The 19,604-nt window shown below is 38.1% G+C and overlaps 2 protein-coding genes across 2 annotated transcripts; one reads left to right on the top strand and one right to left on the bottom strand.

Annotated features, from left to right (window-relative positions):
* Positions 1-13,740: 13,740 nt before the first annotated feature.
* Positions 13,741-14,118, top strand: LOC139118865 (BTB/POZ domain-containing protein KCTD21-like). The gene has a single exon (XM_070682383.1). The coding sequence runs from the start codon at positions 13,741-13,743 to the stop codon at positions 14,116-14,118; it is 378 nt and encodes a 125-aa protein (XP_070538484.1).
* A 618-nt stretch (positions 14,119-14,736) lies between these two features.
* On the bottom strand, positions 14,737-15,117 carry LOC139118864 (BTB/POZ domain-containing protein KCTD21-like). The gene has a single exon (XM_070682382.1). The coding sequence runs from the start codon at positions 15,115-15,117 to the stop codon at positions 14,737-14,739; it is 381 nt and encodes a 126-aa protein (XP_070538483.1).
* Positions 15,118-19,604: the final 4,487 nt, after the last annotated feature.

Raw genomic sequence — 19,604 nt, 5'->3', positions numbered from 1 at the left:
GGTTGGTAACACTGCTGGTGGACAGAATTGTCCCCGAGGTTATCGTTCACCCAGTTAAAGCGATGAAATTCGTTTCTTCGCTTCGATAAAGTGTGTATGTGCGATGTATGATAGTGAGCATGCGTGCGTGAGTGCTTCACGAACTCTACAACGTGTTGAAAGGTCTCAGTCAGAAAAATGTAACAACTTAGCCGGCTATTGAACCACTCTTTTTGGGAGTGGAGATTTAGCCGACTGGTTCTGTCTCAGGCCTCTCAGCTAGGCGACTGATGCCGTATGTGTGGGTTCGAATCCGATTGAAAACTATCCGTATTTTCTATCCTGGGTTGGTAACACTGCTGGTGGACAGAATTGTCCCCGAGGTTATCGTTCGCCCAGTTAAAGCGATGAAATTCGTTTCTTCGCTTCGATAAAGTGTGTATGTGCGATGTATGATAGTGAGCATGCGTGCGTGAGTGCTTCACGAACTCTACAACGTGTTGAGAGGTCTCAGTCAGAAAAATGTACAACTTAGCCGGCTATTGAACCACTCTTTTTGGGAGTGGAGATTTAGCCGACTGGTTCTGTCTCAGGCCTCTCAGCTAGGCGACTGATGCCGTATGTGTGGGTTCGAATCCGATTGAAAACTATCCGTATTTTCTATCCTGGGTTGGTAACACTGCTGGTGGACAGAATTGTCCCCGAGGTTATCGTTCGCCCAGTTAAAGCGATGAAATTCGTTTCTTTCGCTTCGATAAAGTGTGTATGTGCGATGTATGATAGTGAGCATGCGTGCGTGAGTGCTTCACGAACTCTACAACGTGTTGAGAGGTCTCAGTCAGAAAAATGTAACAACTTAGCCGGCTATTGAACCACTCTTTTTGGGAGTGGAGATTTAGCCGACTGGTTCTGCTCTCAGCCTCTCAGCTAGGCGACTGATGCCGTATGTTGTGGGTTCGAATCCGATTGAAAACTATCCGTATTTTCTATCCTGGGTTGGTAAGCACTGCTGGTGGACAGAATTGTCCCCAGGTTATCGTTCGCCCAGTTAAAGCGATGAAATTCGTTTCTTCGCTTCGATAAAGTGTGTATGTGCGATGTATGATAGTGAGCATGCGTGCGTGAGTGCTTCACGAACTCTACAACATGTTGAGAGGTCTCAGTCAGAAAAATGTAACAACTTAGCCGGCTATTGAACCACTCTTTTTGGGAGTGGAGATTTAGCCGACTGGTTCTGTCTCAGGCCTCTCAGCTAGGCGACTGATGCCGTATGTTGTGGGTTCGAATCCGATTGAAACTATCCGTATTTTCTATCCTGGGTTGGTAACACTGCTGGTGGACAGAATTGTCCCCGAGGTTATCGTTCGCCCAGTTAAAGCGATGAAATTCGTTTCTTCGCTTCGATAAAGTGTGTATGTGCGATGTATGATAGTGAGCATGCGTGCGTGAGTGCTTCACGAACTCTACAACGTGTTGAGAGGTCTCAGTCAGAAAAATGTAACAACTTAGCCGGCTATTGAACCACTCTTTTTTGGGAGTGGAGATTTAGCCGACTGGTTCTGTCTCAGGCCTCTCAGCTAGGCGACTGATGCCGTATGTTGTGGGTTCGAATCCGATTGAAAACTATCCGTATTTTCTATCCTGGGTTGGTAACACTGCTGGTGGACAGAATTGTCCCCGAGGTTATCGTTCGCCCAGTTAAAGCGATGAAATTCGTTTCTTCGCTTCGATAAAGTGTGTATGTGCGATGTATGATAGTGAGCATGCGTGCGTGAGTGCTTCACGAACTCTACAACGTGTTGAGAGGTCTCAGTCAGAAAAATGTAACAACTTAGCCGGCTATTGAACCACTCTTTTTGGGAGTGGAGATTTAGCCGACTGGTTCTGTCTCAGGCCTCTCAGCTAGGCGACTGATGCCGTATGTTGTGGGTTCGAATCCGATTGAAAACTATCCGTATTTTCTATCCTGGGTTGGTAACACTGCTGGTGGACAGAATTGTCCCCGAGGTTATCGTTCGCCCAGTTAAAGCGATGAAATTCGTTTCTTCGCTTCGATAAAGTGTGTATGTGCGATGTATGATAGTGAGCATGCGTGCGTGAGTGCTTCACGAACTATACAACGTGTTGAGCGGTCTCAGTCAGAAAAATGTAACAACTTAGCCGGCTATTGAACCACTCTTTTTTGGGAGTGGAGATTTAGCCGAGTGGTTCTGTCTCTGGCCTCTCAGCTAGGCGACTGATGCCGTATGTTGTGGGTTCGAATCCGATTGAAAACTATCCGTATTTTCTATCCTGGGTTGGTAACACTGCTGGTGGACAGAATTGTCCCCGAGGTTATCGTTCGCCCAGTTAAAGCGATGAAATTCGTTTCTTCGCTTCGATAAAGTGTGTATGTGCGATGTATGATAGTGAGCATGCGTGCGTGAGTGCTTCACGAACTCTACAACGTGTTGAGAGCGGGCTCAGTCAGAAAAATGTAACAACTTAGCCGGCTATTGAACCACCATATATATATATAGATATATATATATATATATGTGTGTGTGTGTGTGTGTGTGTGTGTGTGTGTGTGTGTGTGTGTGTGTGTGTGTGTGTGTGTGTGTGTGTGTGCGTTTGTGTGCTAGTACTATCAAGACCATGTAGTAAAGAATTCACGCGCTTATCGAGACCAGACCTGCGTAATAAAGCCAAAAGCCCTGGCTTTATAATGTTAGCCTTCAAATGGCCTTAGAACTGCCTAAATAGTGCCTTCTAACGTTTTAATCAACTGGCCTCATTTTTCTACGCACCGGGAAAATGAGTGTGAAATTTGGAGTGAGGTGCGTGCCTCGCCAGGATCGACGCACCCGTAGTTTGCCTGAACGAGCGCCACCATTCGACAATGGTGATGTCAACACGTCCGCCTTATTGCTATACTGCTTGCAAGCGTACAGTTCGACACGTCTGGGATCTGCCTCTCTGCGCTGTGTGGTGTGCTTGTGGGACGTCGTAGGTCCAAAGAGTTTCTTTCATAACAGGTTAGTACAACCATCATATTTAACTTGAACCATCATATTTAACTTAAAAATTTCGCCGATTTTGCTTTTTTAATTAAATATGTGCCACCAGCTTTCAACCAGCGATCGATGACTCCTGACCAGCGCGATCAAGTTTAGTAGGGGTACAATTTCGGTGAACAATTTGGTCAGAAAATAACTGAGTTTATCTCATTTTTGTCCGTTATAGCAAAGTTTGATACCCGATGTGTATGTCTATATACGAGGAACGGTAACTATTTGCAAAATTTTGGAAGTTCAGCCAAACAATTTATAGCATGCAAGACTGCTCGATGTTGCATGGTCATCATTTGAGCACAGTTCTGTGACAGAACTAGCTTCTAAATATAGGACAATGTACTATGGGGATAAAAAGACTTTCTTAAATTATCCTCCACATTGTATTACCAAATAAGCTGTAACCTCCCTAACCCTAACAATTTTTTTTCTGATGTTTTTTAAGATTCCCCTGTCTGATGCAAAGTGACCACCCCATACATTACATACTTTATGAATGTCCTAAAAAATAAATAAAATAAATAAATAAACAAATATATAAATGAAATAAAAAATAAATAAAATAAATAAAAAAATAAATAAAAAATTGGAGGCCATCTAGCTTCTCCCTCCCAAAGCTCCCGCTGCAGAGAGCTTGCTGATTTCGACGGCACAATTCAACAAATTTGAATCCTAATAGCTTCATGAAAGCTGAAATATCTTGGTATAACTTCAACTTTTCGACTGTCAATACCTTTCACATAAACATGGTCAATCAATGTGCCAAGTTCTGTGGTTTCTTGATAGACATATTGCTTGAAGCCATGTTCTTCCATTAAAGCAACTGTTGATCTTGAAACAAACAAGTTTTCATTAAAATCACCCATTATTATTGTATGTTTATATTTGTCCATTTCTTTAATCAAAAGTAGTAAGAATTTTCTAAATGTAGGGACACTATATGATGCTGGTCTGTATACAATGGCCACTTTCACATTTACATCATTCAAACAAAATGTTATACATTCCAAATTAGAGACACCTGGATGCAAAATTTCACATGACATTGATGTTTTCCAATATACTCCAACACTACCATCGCACTGAGAGAGCAAGCTTGCAGTATTCTTGTTATATTGGTCATATGATTTACTTCTTGGTTGATGATTAAATGTAAACTCATCTAATTCCAGATCAAAGTGCTGTTGATCATCAGATAACCATGTTTCTGTCAAACAAATACAGTCAGACTCCATAAATAGACTATCATTACGAATATCTTCAATATGTGAGCACAGCCCTTGTATGTTATGCAATATCAAGGAGCAGGAAAAACGTCCCTCAATGTTAAATCTGGCTCACTGAGAAATGGTGGCATTTCAGCAATGGCATCTGTAATTTTTTCATTACAATATATTGAAGATGGTTGGAAATCTTCAATGACAAGTCCGTCCAATGATGTCACTCTACTTAAAGCTACATAAGCTTGTCCAGCTGCAAACATCATTTTCAAGCTAACAACTGTTTCTTCTTTCGTCACTCCCTGCCCTGGATTTTATGGACAGTGCACGCCCAGGCTAGTCTCACTAGGAATTGTTTCCTAATTCCGCCGTTGTGTGCGACAGTAACTTCATGTGGTTCAATAGGGGTGCTATTTTCTTCCATTTACACCAACTTTTGCATCATCGAATACAACAAACACTGTTGATGGAAAGCATTGACCAGTGGTAAATGCAATGTGAGACACAGTTCCAAAGACACCATTTACCAGTCCATCAGATATGTCAATATTGTGGGTCAGTTGCACTCGGGCACCAATGGCAATTGTAAGAGTCTTTGCCAAATCCTTTCTGTATACTTTGGCATGATGTCCTTCTATTTTTTCCATTTTGCCACTTGTAGCATTTCTACTGTAATCTTCAGCCTCAATGCACACAGGATCTGTACACAAAGAATGAAGCATTGTAACATTGCAATTATTCACTTCAGCATTGGTACCAAATATGTGAATAGCATCAGATTTCTCGCCAGTCACACGGCTTTGCAGCATCTCAAAATCCTTTGGTGCCAATTCATCACTTTTCTTTTTAACCCTCAATCGATTCAGTGTCTCTGCAAATTCGTACTCTTTCTGTCTCATAATTTCTGTCAATTCTACAATGCGGAAATTATCTTTCCATAAACTAACTGCTTCATTGTCGATACACAATGGATTGCCTTTTACAGGAGGCAGTTGCTAAATATCCCCTACTCCTATGACACATACATTTCCAAATGCAGTAGAATCGCAAGTTTGTTTAATTTGCTTTAATCTTCCATGAACATAATGCAACAATTTGCGGTCTACCATGGAAATTTCATCGATAATTAAAATTTGAAGATTTTCCAATTTACTACGAAGAGTGTTTATCTTTTCTTCACGCAGAGGTAGATACGGCAACTTTGAATCTACAGCAATTGAGAGTGCACTATGTAAAGTTGTGCCTCCAATATTAAACGCTGCAACACCTGTAGGTGCAGTTAATAGTACAGAAACATCATCAGGTTTTGGCACAGGTTTTGGCAATATACGTGCCAGTATTCGTGTTGCTTCATAATAAATTGTTTTGATTAAATGGCTTTTGCCAGTGCCAGCACCACCGCTAACAAATACATTAAATGCCTTTGGATGCTTGCCATTGCTCTTGTCTAAACACCATTTCCTAACTTTGTAAAACACTTCAGATTGTTTCCTGTTCAATGATCGTAGCATTGCTTCAACCTTTACTCTTGGTAGTGAAGATGTGGAAACTTCTACATGACAATCACCACGTGGTTTTTGCACTAAATCAGGAATACCTGCCTCATCAAAATCATCATTATCAAGGCAATGTATACGTGATTCAAGACATTCCATTCTTTCTAATTCACTTTCTGGACATATTTCAGCCCATGCATCCTCTAATGGACCATTCATATCCAACATTTCTTCAGCCATATCAATTGCATCAGTATCTTTCTCAAATAAAGCTTTGTTGCTATCTACTATCACTTTCACCTTTTCCAAACAGCCACCTTGAAATTTCACTGCACCGTTACAATAGAAATCTTGATATGTTTCAAAAGTCTTAGGTTTCAGTTGAGATTCAACATGATAGGGCAGGAAAAGTTGCAGGATGCTTTGAAAATACTTCTCAGGATATTTGGTTTCTGAAAATCTTGGGTATCTAATTACAGCTGGTTCAGTGCTAGATCTCTTTTGCATGTATCCTGCACTATTTTGCAACTTCTCAACAGGCATCTTATGTTTCCTACTTTTTACATTGGACATTTCTGTACTTGAAACAATTCTATATTCTGAACAAAAACTGGCAAGACACATATAATTAAACTCTTTCTTGTTTGGTCTGTTTTTATATCTATCAACAATACTTGTCATCCAGATTGATTCTTCATCGATTTGTTCTCCTTTCAATTTTTTCTGTATTGCACTGAAGGGTAAGCTCATCTTGATAGGATTTTCTCCTACAGCAATAAACTGAACTTTCCGTGAGCATTGTTTTAGCTTCAATCCACAAACTCTATATACAGCCTCCTGAGCACTTACTTCTCTATTGTGCGGATATACACTACCCAATCGTTTCAGTGCAGATTTTGCATCCAAATTGCCCTCTTTAGTAGCCTCTCTTTGAGCATGTTCCAACAGTAAACCCATTTCTCTTTCGGCTTTTGAGATGTATGAAACAATATACACAACACAGGCATAGGCATCTACAACAAACTGGATATCCAGATTTGCATTCCAGCAACGAAGGAGATAAGCATTGTACTGATTGACCCAGAGGTCATTCGGCTTACATTTTAAAACTGAACTTGTCTTCTTTGAACGAAGCGCATATGCTTTCTCAAACACATCTTGCGATATTCCAACTGCATTAAATAATGCATCCACAGATTGAAATTCCTTCTTCTCGTCACAGACAAATGCCCAAACTCTTTCTAAGATTTTTGTAGCGATCATCTTGCCAATTGCTGTATCGTCTAGCTCTACCTGTGGCACTTCAATTCCAAATTCATTGGCCAGATTTGGTACAACATTATCAGTCTCTGACTTTTCATCATCATCTTTATTTACACTATCTACACTGTCACCTGGGCGACATATGAATGTCTCCTTGGAAGGAGGTCTTGGAAAGTTAAATCTATATGCAGTACCCTTTTTCATGCATGATTTTGATTGCCTTTTGCTGTGTGTCTGAACTGTCTTTACAATCTCATGCAATCCTTATCCACAGATGGCATGTCACATGTTACATATTTGTCAACAAATCCAACAACATCTTCATCACAATCTTTGTCAACTTTTGGAGCATTTTCAACCCAAAATAAACAGTGTGTGTGTTGTGAACCATGCTGTTGAAACTCCACTCGATAAAAATAATCTTTAATCTTTCCAATAGGGTTTGCTGGTGACCTTATGACTTCATTTAGAAAACAATTAAATCTGTGATCAAATATTCTTGCTGCAGTTACAGGATTTGCCCTCAAAATAGCACATTTCTCAGACCAATCAAGATCACTAGCATTACGAGTATCATCCTGCTCACAAAGTATTGTTTTAACTACTTCTGTCCACCTTAGGTCAGCAGCAGATAAGGAACAAAACCATGTTGGTATGCCTAGTTGTCTTATCATTGCAAACAAGTCTTTCTGTGTTGCTTGCCAATAAGGAGGGGGTTCCTCTGATTGGCTTCAGAATTTGTAACCTTCATCACACTTCAAATTTCCTTCATAGACTCTTTGTTTGTTAGAACATCACTGGTCACATTTTTACAACAAGCATGAGCACTTCCCTTCCTCAAGGCAATTGACACATTTGACACAACCTGTTCTACTTCTGCAAGATACTGTGCAAAAAATATGTAATCTATACTCTTTGCAAACCTGTTACTCGCATTCATTAAACGACTTATACCGGTATATATATTTATATGTATATATCTATATGTATGTATATGTATGTATATATGTATATGTATTTATGTATATATATAGATATGTATAGATGAATTTTCTATTCTTAAATATATATATATAAGAATAGGTATCTCCTTCTATACATAGATACAATATATCTATATATCTATATCTATACAGTATATAGACATACATAGTTGTATGCATACATATAATCACACATGCTTTTATATACAAGCACAACAACAATTAATGTATTTATAATGCATGCCTGCATATTACACACACCATACACGCACTCTCGCTTGCTGTATTCATGCATGCATGTACATAATGGTATACATGTATATACATACATACATATTCATGCATGCATATATTTATAAATTCATCCACACATATACATTCATCCCATCCATCCATACATGCCAGCATACCTACATACATACATAAAGGCGGACATTAATGCATGCATGCATGCGTGTGTAGCTTCATATGAATGTATGTACATGTGTGTGTACATATGTACATACAAACAAACATACATACATACGCACTTATGTACATACGTCCATACATACATACATATATACATAAATATGTTCATACATACATACATACATACATTAATACATACATATGTACATATGTCTGCGTGCGTGTGTTTCTGCATGGGAATGTACGTACGTGTGTACATACGTACGTACATGCATACGTATATACATACATATGTACGAAAGTACATACGTACATTCATACATACATACATACGTACGTATACATACATACATATGTACATACATAAATACATTATAGATATACATAGTTGTATGCATACATATAATCACACTTGCATTTATACATACATAAATGAAAGACATCCATTCATGTATTTATAATGCATGCATGAATATTACACACACCCATACATGCAAACTTGCATTCCTTGTATGCATGGATGCATGTACATAATGGTATATATGTATATACATACATACATACATATTCATGCATGCATATATTCATAAATTTATCCACACATATACATTCATCCCATCCATCCACACATACCAGACATCAATACATGCATACGTACATATGGATGCATGTACATAATGGTATATATGTATATACCTACATACATATTCATGCATGCATATATTCATAAATTCATCTACACATTTACATTCATCCCATCCATCCACACATACCAAACATCAATGCATGCATGCATGTGTGTATCTGCATGTGAATGTACGTACATGTCTGTATGTACGTACGTACATATGTACATAAATACATACGTACATACATACATACATACATATATATGTATGTACGTACATACATACGTATGTACATACATACATACATACATACATACATACGTACATACATAAATACGTACGTACGTACATACGTACGCGTGTGTGTTCGTCTGCATGCGAATTTACGAATCAAACATACATACATACATACATACATACATACATACATATATGCATACATACATACATGAGTATGTACGTACATACATCAAACGTAGATACATACATACATACATACATACATACATACATACATACATACATACATACATACATACATACATACATACATACATACATACATACATACATACATACATACATACATACATACATACATACATACATACGTTTCATGTTTCACAAACCTTTTAACTAATTTGTAGTTTATCTAGTAAACACTTGTACTTATTATAAATAATAGACAATCTTCATGTTTTTTCTTTTTACTTTTATTCAAACAATAATGTCTTCTGCTTAAACTGAAAATGTTAGACTTTTTGTTATCAACACTGCATGCTTTCCTTATTCAGCAATTTTCTATAACTTGTTTAGCTATACGTATACTTGAGATGTACAGATAGCTCGCAGTGTTGTTCGTAGCGTGGTTTGGTAATAGCGGATGTTTAGCTATACATATAGCACCTTCTTTCGATTTGGCCAATGCCATAGCCCGAGTGATCCTTCCATCCTGGAATTTTTGGTGGTATCACTGTGCTTCTCTCACTAGTACAGAAATTTGCGAGAAATTTACGAGAATGGACGCTTTCTCGCTTTTTGCGAGAAGTAAGCGAGAATACATAACTTTCTCGCAATAACTTAGCGAGAATTTAATTTTCTCGCAATCAGCTGGCGAGAACTGTGTTTTCTCGCTCCGCATCTGCGAGAAACTGAATTCTCGCAATCAGTCAGCGAGAAATTTGTTTTCTCGCTTTGCATCTGCAAGAAATTGTATTCTTCTGTGTAAGCATTTCACAAAAATTTCACAATTTTTCGCAGATGCAGAGCGAGAAACATAGTTCTCGCTGATTGATTGCGAGAATTCAGTTTCTCGCAGATGCATGCGAGAAAGCACAGTTCTCGCTTACTTCTCGCAATATAGCGAAAAAGCGTCCATTTCTCGCAAATTTCTCGCAAATTTCTGTACTAGTGTCTGAGTTCAAGTTCTGCAACAGTCAACCATATGACTCACTTTGTGCGCTCTAACTCAACCAAAAACCACAATATGAATTTTCTGTTACAAAAGGGAGAAAAGTTGAATGTTGTGTGATGCCATACATAACAAAAATATCAGGATGTAAGGTCATTTAGGGACCACATATACAAACATACATACACATACAGACAGACATACAAGCAGACATACAGGGCTTGAAATTAGTGGTAGTCCCACGTCTACATACTACCAACTTTTCTCATGGGCTACCAAAATCCATGAAATGGCAGCCCAAAGGACTACACCAAATCCTAGGACCTGAAATTCAGTCAGTACTTGGCATGTCAAGTCCTGCGCGGAACAAGAATACTGATATTTTCATTGGGGTTCTAACACCCCAATTAAAAATATCTACCAAATACATTTTGAAAATCTGATCCAAATCTGATCCACTGTTAGGGATTTTTTTGACAAATTTTGAGAATTTTCACCGGAATTCCGTTAGATGTGATGGTTATTCCAGCCACACTACATTTGCTTTGTTATGTTTAGGGGTTTTTCAGATGAAAAGTCAACCCATCTTTAGGGATTTGTTTGTGAAAAAGTAACCCATTCAGGCAGAACATTCCCATATATATTTGTATGAGAGTACACCACCAGCCCTTACATATATACATTGATACATACAAACATAATGGTACATGTATACATACATACATGCATACATACATACTCCTACCCAAGTTGATCTCAAAAACGCAAAAGTTAGGAGAGTATAATGCATCGTTACAGTTCGTAGAATTACTTGTCAGATCAGAGAACCATCAAGGATATCAAACATTGCGATACTGAAGTTTCCATAACAGCATCATAAGGAAAATGCCACATTTATACCATTGTCTTCTTCCACCATCTTGTGATACAATATAGCCTTAAACACTTTTACAATAACTGACAAGAACACACAATTTGTTTTGGAAAAGTATTTAGTTTATTCCCCTACAATTCAATATCCACCTGACAACCACCCTCAATTGTGTGAAACAACAGAATGTTGCAGTATGACCTCGACTATTTGTTGATGCATGGACAAATACAGATTTTGCTTTGAAGTAATCCCATTAACGATGTGTGATCAATAAAAGTACGAGCACTGTAATGAATATCTCTTTTATGCATTGTCAACATCAACAATAAAATAGGACGTTCACCATGCCTGTTCTAAAAATACAGTACTGCGAATTTATAAACCAGAAAAATACTCAAAGTACTTTTCCACCAATGCTTTTCCCATGGAAGAAATCTTTTCATGAAAATTATCTCAGAATCAATCAAACCCATTCACATATTACCTTTTTTAATCCATTGAATTTACTTTCTTTTGACTGAACTATGCACTAATTTTCTGAAAATAACAATAGTATAACAGATTTTTCCATCAATCTCCCCATGGACTCCTACTGGAGAATTAAATGTGTTCTTTTACTGCACATACATCCTTAACAATATTGTCTGCTTACAATTCATACTAAGAAAACACCTGTTTGCATGACAATCAAACATTACAATGGAAACATTACTATATGTACATAACCATCAACAGTACCACACTCCAAACGGTGGTGATATTTGTACTTCTGTTTGACTCACACCCTCCCTTTGAACATTGCCAGTAGACTAGCAATTTTGCATTACAACAGGCAAACTTACCATAACAAATACAAATAAAGATAAAATCACCACTGATTCGATTGTCTGATGTTAGCCAGGTTACATCAATATTTTGCGAAAATAGTTCACAGACAAAATAGTAAAACATTGATATACTTGCCTGATCATTCATGAGAAACGTCTGCTTTCTATATTCTACATTGTATAGGTTACCGATAGGGGAAAATGTGTAAAGCAAGCTAATTCTGATTCTATTAAGTTTAAAACCAGTGGAATGTCTTGACAACAAACCAATCTTTTATTGCAGGAAAATAATAATAAATAGTTAAAGTGAATAAATGTATGTCTGTCGCTATTTTTTCATTTTCAAAATATGTAATCTTCATTGAAATCATTGAACTGGAATATAAGTTTTGGAATACTGTCTCAGATTTCTGTTCCTTTCAATTTTTATATGAAAAAATCTGAAAAAATACTTCCGAAGTGCCACCAAATATCACCATTTTAATCTCTATTTTTCAAAAGTTCCAACGGCAGGAGGCGGACACCCCTCCTGACCTCCCCCGCGACCGCTTGAGCGGTCGCTTATGGTGCTTTTGCACCATATCTACGCCCTCTGAAAAACAGACACAGTGTACAGTTACAGTGTAACAGTGTACAGACCTGTACACCAGCCCCTGTGTGACAGCCCCTGTCACACCAATGGAAGCTCTTTCCGACACAGACCTGTACCACAGTGTTTAATCACGGTCTGTACAGGGCCTGTCGCAGCAGCAATCCATTTTACTGTATAGATATTTAACTTTCCTAATTTTTTTTTTAGGGGGAGAAGAGGGGGTGGTCACTCAAAATTTCTGTAGCAGAGAGGGGGTTACTCAAACACGTCATGTTTGGCAGGGGGGGGGGTACTTGAAATTTTGGAGTTTCTAAAGCAATTTCTCCAACCCCCCCGGCTGTAAATAATGACGGCTCCCTAATGCCTCTCATGGTGCCAATTCAATTTTGTGCACGTTTCGGACCATGATGCCATTTTGCACCAAGTTTCGAACCACTGACTGAAAATCTTGAACACTTCCAAGAAACTGTGTTAATGAGATATATTCTTCTGATAAATACTACCTGCGAACCTGTTTTACGATTCAAAAGAAAATTTGTTGTTATTTTTTAAGTTGTGGGCGAATTTTATCATTTATCTCTCATCGGGTAGTGTTACGTTGTCACTGTTCGAATGTGAGACTGAAGCTGACGCTGAATATAGCGTCATTTTAAGGGTCAGCTAGAAAGGTCACTGCAGATAGATTATGCAGAAGAGGACGAAAACCTTACGCTCATCGTCTGTGCAGCTGTAACACTTTATATGCAGAAGTTCTTCTCAGCGATTGATGTGCTATTAACAGTAATTGTTGTTCAACCGTTGAGAGTTGACATTACATCTAAAATTGGAAACAAAGCGACAAAAACAGCACAGAGACTCACAAGTTAGGTCAAATCTCAACTTGAAAAACAGGTTTGGACTTTGAGCTCCAGCCCCCCGTGTGTACAGTCAGCACAGTTGTGACACTTTTACATATTTGCCGTTTATTTTGGCCATAAGTCAACTCACTTTCATACAGAGACCATGGACCAGAAGATGAAAACTACAGTGGGTGACATGGTGAGACTTGACGTAGGAGGCAAGATGTATACCACATCACTGACAACGCTGACGTGGTACCCAGAGTCTATATTGGGCGCCATGTTTAGTGGGAGGGTACCGGTACAAACAGACGACAATGGGACCTATCTGATCAACAGAGATGGAGAACTATTCTGGTATGCACTCAACTTTCTCCACACTTCACAGCTTTGTTTACCTAAAGAGTTCATGGATTATGGACTGTTGATCTGCGAGGCTGATTTCTATCAACTGGATGCGTTGAAAGAGGACGTGATCCAAACATTGAAATATGTAAAGGCAGAATGCAAACGCCAGCTTCTTGAAACTGACATTGATTAATAGATTTACAATTTATTGAATTAGAATGCTTGGAAACCAACGACGCGAATATTCGTTTTCTCTTAAATGCACCTGAAGATATTAAAAGAGGCCTACCATCTTTAATGCAACAGGCGTACGAGGCCGTTATGGGAAGAGAATTGGACAAGTGCTGGAACTACGAATGTTCTCATTACAGACAATTTCAATTTGCAGAGAAGTATTATCATATACAGTAAAACCTGCCAAAACCAAACCATGAAAAAACCAGATCACTGTCAACACCGGACGAAACTTTCAGTCCCTTCCCATTGCCATAGGCAACATATGTTAAACAAACTTGTCTTTCGTGTTTGTTTCATGTTAATAAAGGCATACCGCCCTGTATTGTGTGTTCAGACTCATTACCAAAGACAAGTTTGTTTGGTTCTGTAGCGCTCACTTGGGCCGGCTGCTAACAACTTTTCAGTTTCAAGCGATGATGTAATGAAGTCTTTGTCCGGTTTCTCAGTGTTTTTCAATAAAACAGCTGCTGACAGCCGTTCGGTTTCTGGAATTGACAGGGTTTGGTTTTCGAGGGAGTTTAACATATGTTGCCGTCATTGGTTTCCCAGCATTCTAATTCAATAAATTGTAAACCTATTTCGTCAATGTCGTTTCAAGAAGCTGGCGTTTGTGTTCTGCCTTTACATATTTCAATGTTTGGATCACGTCCTCTTTCAACGCATCCAGTTGATAGAAATCGGCCCCGCATATCAACAGTCCATAATCTATGAACTCTTCGGGCAAACAAAGCTGTGAAGTGCGGAGAAAGTTGAGTACATACCGGAATAGTTCTCCATCTCTGTCGATCAGATAGGTCCCATTGTTGTCTGTTAGTACCGGTACCCTCCCACTAAACATGGCGCCCAACATAGAGTCTGGGTACCGCGTCAGCGTTGTCAGTGATGTGGTATACATCTTGCCTCCTACGTCAAGTCTCACCATGTCACCCACCGTAGTTTTCATCTTCTGCTCCATGGTCTGTGTATTTAAGTGAGTTGACTAATGGCCAAAATAAACGGCAAATATGTAAAAGTGTCACAACTGTGCTGACTGTACAAACGGGGAGCTGGAGCTCAAAGTCCAAACCTGTTTTTCAAGCTGAGATTCGACCTAACTTGTGAGTCTCGGCGCCGTTTTCGTCGCTTTGTTTCCAATTTTAGATGTAATGTCAACTCTCAACGGTTGAACAACAATTACTGTAAATAGCACATCAATCGCTGAGAAGAACTTCCGCATATAAAGTGTTACAGCTGCAGAGACGATGAGCGTAAGGTTTTCGTCCTCTTCTGCATAATCTATCTGCAGTGACCTTTCTAGCTGACCCTTAAAATGACGCTATATTCAGCGTCAGCTTCAGTCTCACATCCGAACAGTGACAACGTTACATTACCCGATGAGAGATAAATGATAAAATTCGCCCACAACTTAAAAAATAACAACAAATTTTTCTTTTGAATCGTAAAACAGGTTCGCAGGTAATATTTATCAGAAGAATATATCTCATTAACACTAGTTTCTTGGAAGTGTTCAAAATTTTCAGTCAGTGGTCCGAAACTTGGTGCAAAACGGCACCATGGTCCGAAACGTGCAAAAAATTGGCACCATGAGAGGCATTAGGGAGCCGTCATTATTTACAGCCGGGGGGGTTGGAGAAATTGCTTTAGAAACTCCAAAATTTCAAGTACCCCCCCTGCCAAACATGACGTGTTTGAGTAACCCCCTCTCTGCTACAGAAATTTGAGTACCTCCCTTTCCCCCCCCCCGAAAAAAAAAATTAGGAAAGTTAAATATCTATACAGTAAAATGGATTGCTGCTGCGACAGGCCCTGTACAGACCGTGATTAAACACTGTGGTACAGGTCTGTGTCGGAAAGAGCTTCCATTGGTGTGACAGGGGCTGTCACACAGGGGCTGGTGTACAGGTCTGTACACTGTTACACTGTAACTGTACACTGTGTCTGTTTTACAAGAGGGCGTAGATATGGTGCAAAAGCACCATAAGCGACCGCTCAAGCGGTCGCGGGGGAGGTCAGGAGGGTGTGTCCGCCTCCTGCCGTTGGAACTTTTGAAAACTAGAGATTAAAATGGTGATATTTGGTGGCACTTCGGGAGTATTTTTTCAGATTTTTTCATATAAAAAACTGAAAGGAACAGAAATCTGAGACAGTATTCAAAACTTACATTCCAGTTCACTGATTTCAATGAAGATTACATTTTTTGAAAATGAAAAAATAGCGACAGACATACATTTATTCACTTTAACTATTTATTATTATTTTCCTGCAATAAAAGATTGGTTTGTTGTCAAGACATTCCACTGGTTTTAAACTTAATAGAATCAGAATTAGCTTGCTTTACACATTTTCCCCTATCGGTAACCTACACAATGTAGAATATAGAAAGCAGACGTTTCTCATGATGATCAGGCAAGTATATCAATGTTTTACTATTTTGTCTGTGAACTATTTTCGCAAAATATTGATGTAACCTGGCCTAACATCAGACAATCGAATCAGTGGTGATTTTATCTTTATTTGTATTTGTTATGGTAAGTTTGCCTGTTGTAATGCAAAACTGCTAGTCTACTGGGAATATTCAAAGGGAGGGTGTGAGTCCAACAGAAGTACAAGTATCACCACTGTTTGGAGTGTGGTACTGATGATGGTTATGTACATATAGTAATGTTTCCATTGTAATGTTTAATTGTCATGCAAACAGGTGTTTTCTTGGTATGAATAGTAAGCAGACAATACCGTTAAGGATGTATGTGCAGTAAAAGAACACATTTTCATTCTCCAGTAGGAGTCCATGGGAGATTGATGGGAAAATCTGTTATAATATTGTTATTTCTAGAAAATTAGTGCATAGTTCACTCAAAAGAAAGTAAATTAAATGGATTAAAAAAGGTAATATGTGAATGTGTTTGATTAATTCTGAGATAATTTTCATGAAGAGATTTCTTCCATGGGAAAAGCATTGGTGGAAAAGTACTTTGAGTATTTTTCTGGTTTATAAATTCGCAGTACTGTATTTTTAGAACAGGCATGGTGAACGTCCTATTTTATTGTTGATGTTGACAATGCATAAAAGAGAATATTCATTACAGTGCTCGTACTTTTATTGATCACACATCGTTAATGGGATTACTTCAATGCAAAATCTGTATTTGTCCATGTTAGCATCCACAAATAGTCAAGGTCATACTGCAACATTCTGTTGTTTCACACAATTTGAGGGAGATTGTCGGGTGGATATTGAATTGTAGGGGAATAAACTAAATACTTTTCAGAACAAATTGTGTGTTCTTGTCAGTCATTGTAAAAGTGTTTTAAGGCTATATTTGTATCACAAGATGGTGGAAGTAGACCATGGTATAAATGTGGCATTTTCCTTATGATGCTGTTATGGAAACTTCAGTATCGCAATGTTTGATATCCTTGATGGTTCTCTGATCTGACAAGTAATTCTACGAACTGTAACGATGCATTATACTCTCCTAACTTTTGCGTTTTTGAGATCAACTTGGGTAGGAGTATGTATGTATGCATGTATGTATGTATACATGTACCATTATGTTTGTATGTATCAATGTATATATGTAAGGGCTGGTGGTGTACTCTCATACAAATATATATGGGAATGTTCTGCCTGAATGGGTTACTTTTTCACAAACAAATCCCTAAAGATGGGTTGACTTTTCATCTGAAAAACCCCTAAACATAACAAAGCAAATGTAGTGTGGCTGGAATAACCATCACATCTAACGGAATATCGGTGAAAATTCTCAAAATTTGTAAAAAAAATCCCTAACAGTGGATCAGATTTTCAAATTGTCTTTGATAGATATTTTTAATTGGGGTGTTAGAACCCCAATGAAAATATCAGTATTCTTGTTCCGCCCAGGACTTGACATGCGAAGTACTGACTGAATTTCAGGTCCTAGGATTTGGTGTAGTCCTTTGGGCTGCCATTTCATGGATTTTGGTAGCCCATGAGAAAAGTTGGTAGTATGTAGACGTGGGACTACCACTAATTTCAAGCCCTGTATGTCTGCTTGTATGTCTGTCTGTATGTGTATGTATGTTTGTATATGTGGTCCCTAAATGACCTTACATCCTGATATTTTTGTTATGTATGGCATCACACAACATTCAACTTTTCTCCCTTTTGTAACAGAAAATTCATATTGTGGTTTTTGGTTGAGTTAGAGCGCACAAAGTGAGTCATATGGTTGGCTGTTGCAGAACTTGAACTCAGAGAAGCACAGTGATACCACCAAAAATGCCAGGATGTAAGGATCACTCAGGGCTATGGCATTGGCCAAATCGAAAGAAGGTGCTATATGTATAGCTAAACATCCGCTATTACCAAACCACGCTACGAACAACACTGCGAGCTATCTGTACATCTCAAGTATACGTATAGCTAAACAAGTTATAGAAAATTGCTGAATAAGGAAAGCATGCAGTGTTGATAACAAAAAGTCTAACATTTTCAGTTTAAGCAGAATACATTATTTTTTGAATAAAAGTAAAAAGAAAAAACATGAAGATTGTCTATTATTTATATTAAGTACAAGTGTTTACTAGATAAACTACAAATTAGTTAAAAGGTTTGGGAAACATGAAACGTATGTTTGTATGTATGTATGTACTTATGTATGTACGTTTGATGTATGTATGTACGTACTCTTGTATGTATGTATGTATGCATATATGTAGTATGTATGTATGTATGCATATATGTATGTATGTATGTATGTATGTATGTATGTTTGATGCGTAAATTCGCATGCAGACACACACGCATACGTATGTACATACGTACGTATTTATGTATGTATGTATGTATGTACATACGTATGTATGTACGTACATACATATATATGTATGTATGTATGTATGTATGTACGTATGTATTTATGTACATATGTACGTACGTACATACAGACATGTACGTACATTCACATGCAGATACACACATGCATGCATGCATTCATGTTTGGTATGTGTGGATGGATGGGATGAATGTAAATGTGTGGATTAATTTATGAATATATGCATGCATGAATATGTATGTATGTATATACATATATACCATTATGTACATGCATCCATATGTACGTATGCATGCATTGATGTCTGGTATGTGTGGATGGACGGGATGAATGTAAATGTGTGGATGAATTAATGAATATATGCATGCATGAATATGTATGTATGTATATACATATATACCATTATGTACATGCATCCATGCATACAAGGAATGCAAGTTTGCATGCATGGGTGTGTGTAATATTCATGCATGCATTATAAATACATGAATGGATGTCTTTCATTTATGTATGTATAAATGCAAGTGTGATTATATGTATGCATACAACTATGTATATCTATAATGTATTTATGTATGTACATATGTATGTATGAATGTATGTATATACGTACATATGTATTGTA

This window comes from Ptychodera flava, chromosome 19 (assembly GCF_041260155.1).
Source record: "Ptychodera flava strain L36383 chromosome 19, AS_Pfla_20210202, whole genome shotgun sequence".
NCBI lineage: Eukaryota > Metazoa > Hemichordata > Enteropneusta > Ptychoderidae > Ptychodera > Ptychodera flava.
Note: the sequence above shows the minus strand (reverse complement) of the source record. Positions and strands in the feature narration are given on the sequence as shown.

What these genes read in the sequence shown, in the direction of transcription:
- LOC139118864 (XM_070682382.1), bottom strand. Translation starts at nt 15,117, where the DNA reads ATGGAGCAGAAGATGAAAACTACGGTGGGTGACATGGTGAGACTTGAC.
- LOC139118865 (XM_070682383.1), top strand. Translation starts at nt 13,741, where the DNA reads ATGGACCAGAAGATGAAAACTACAGTGGGTGACATGGTGAGACTTGAC.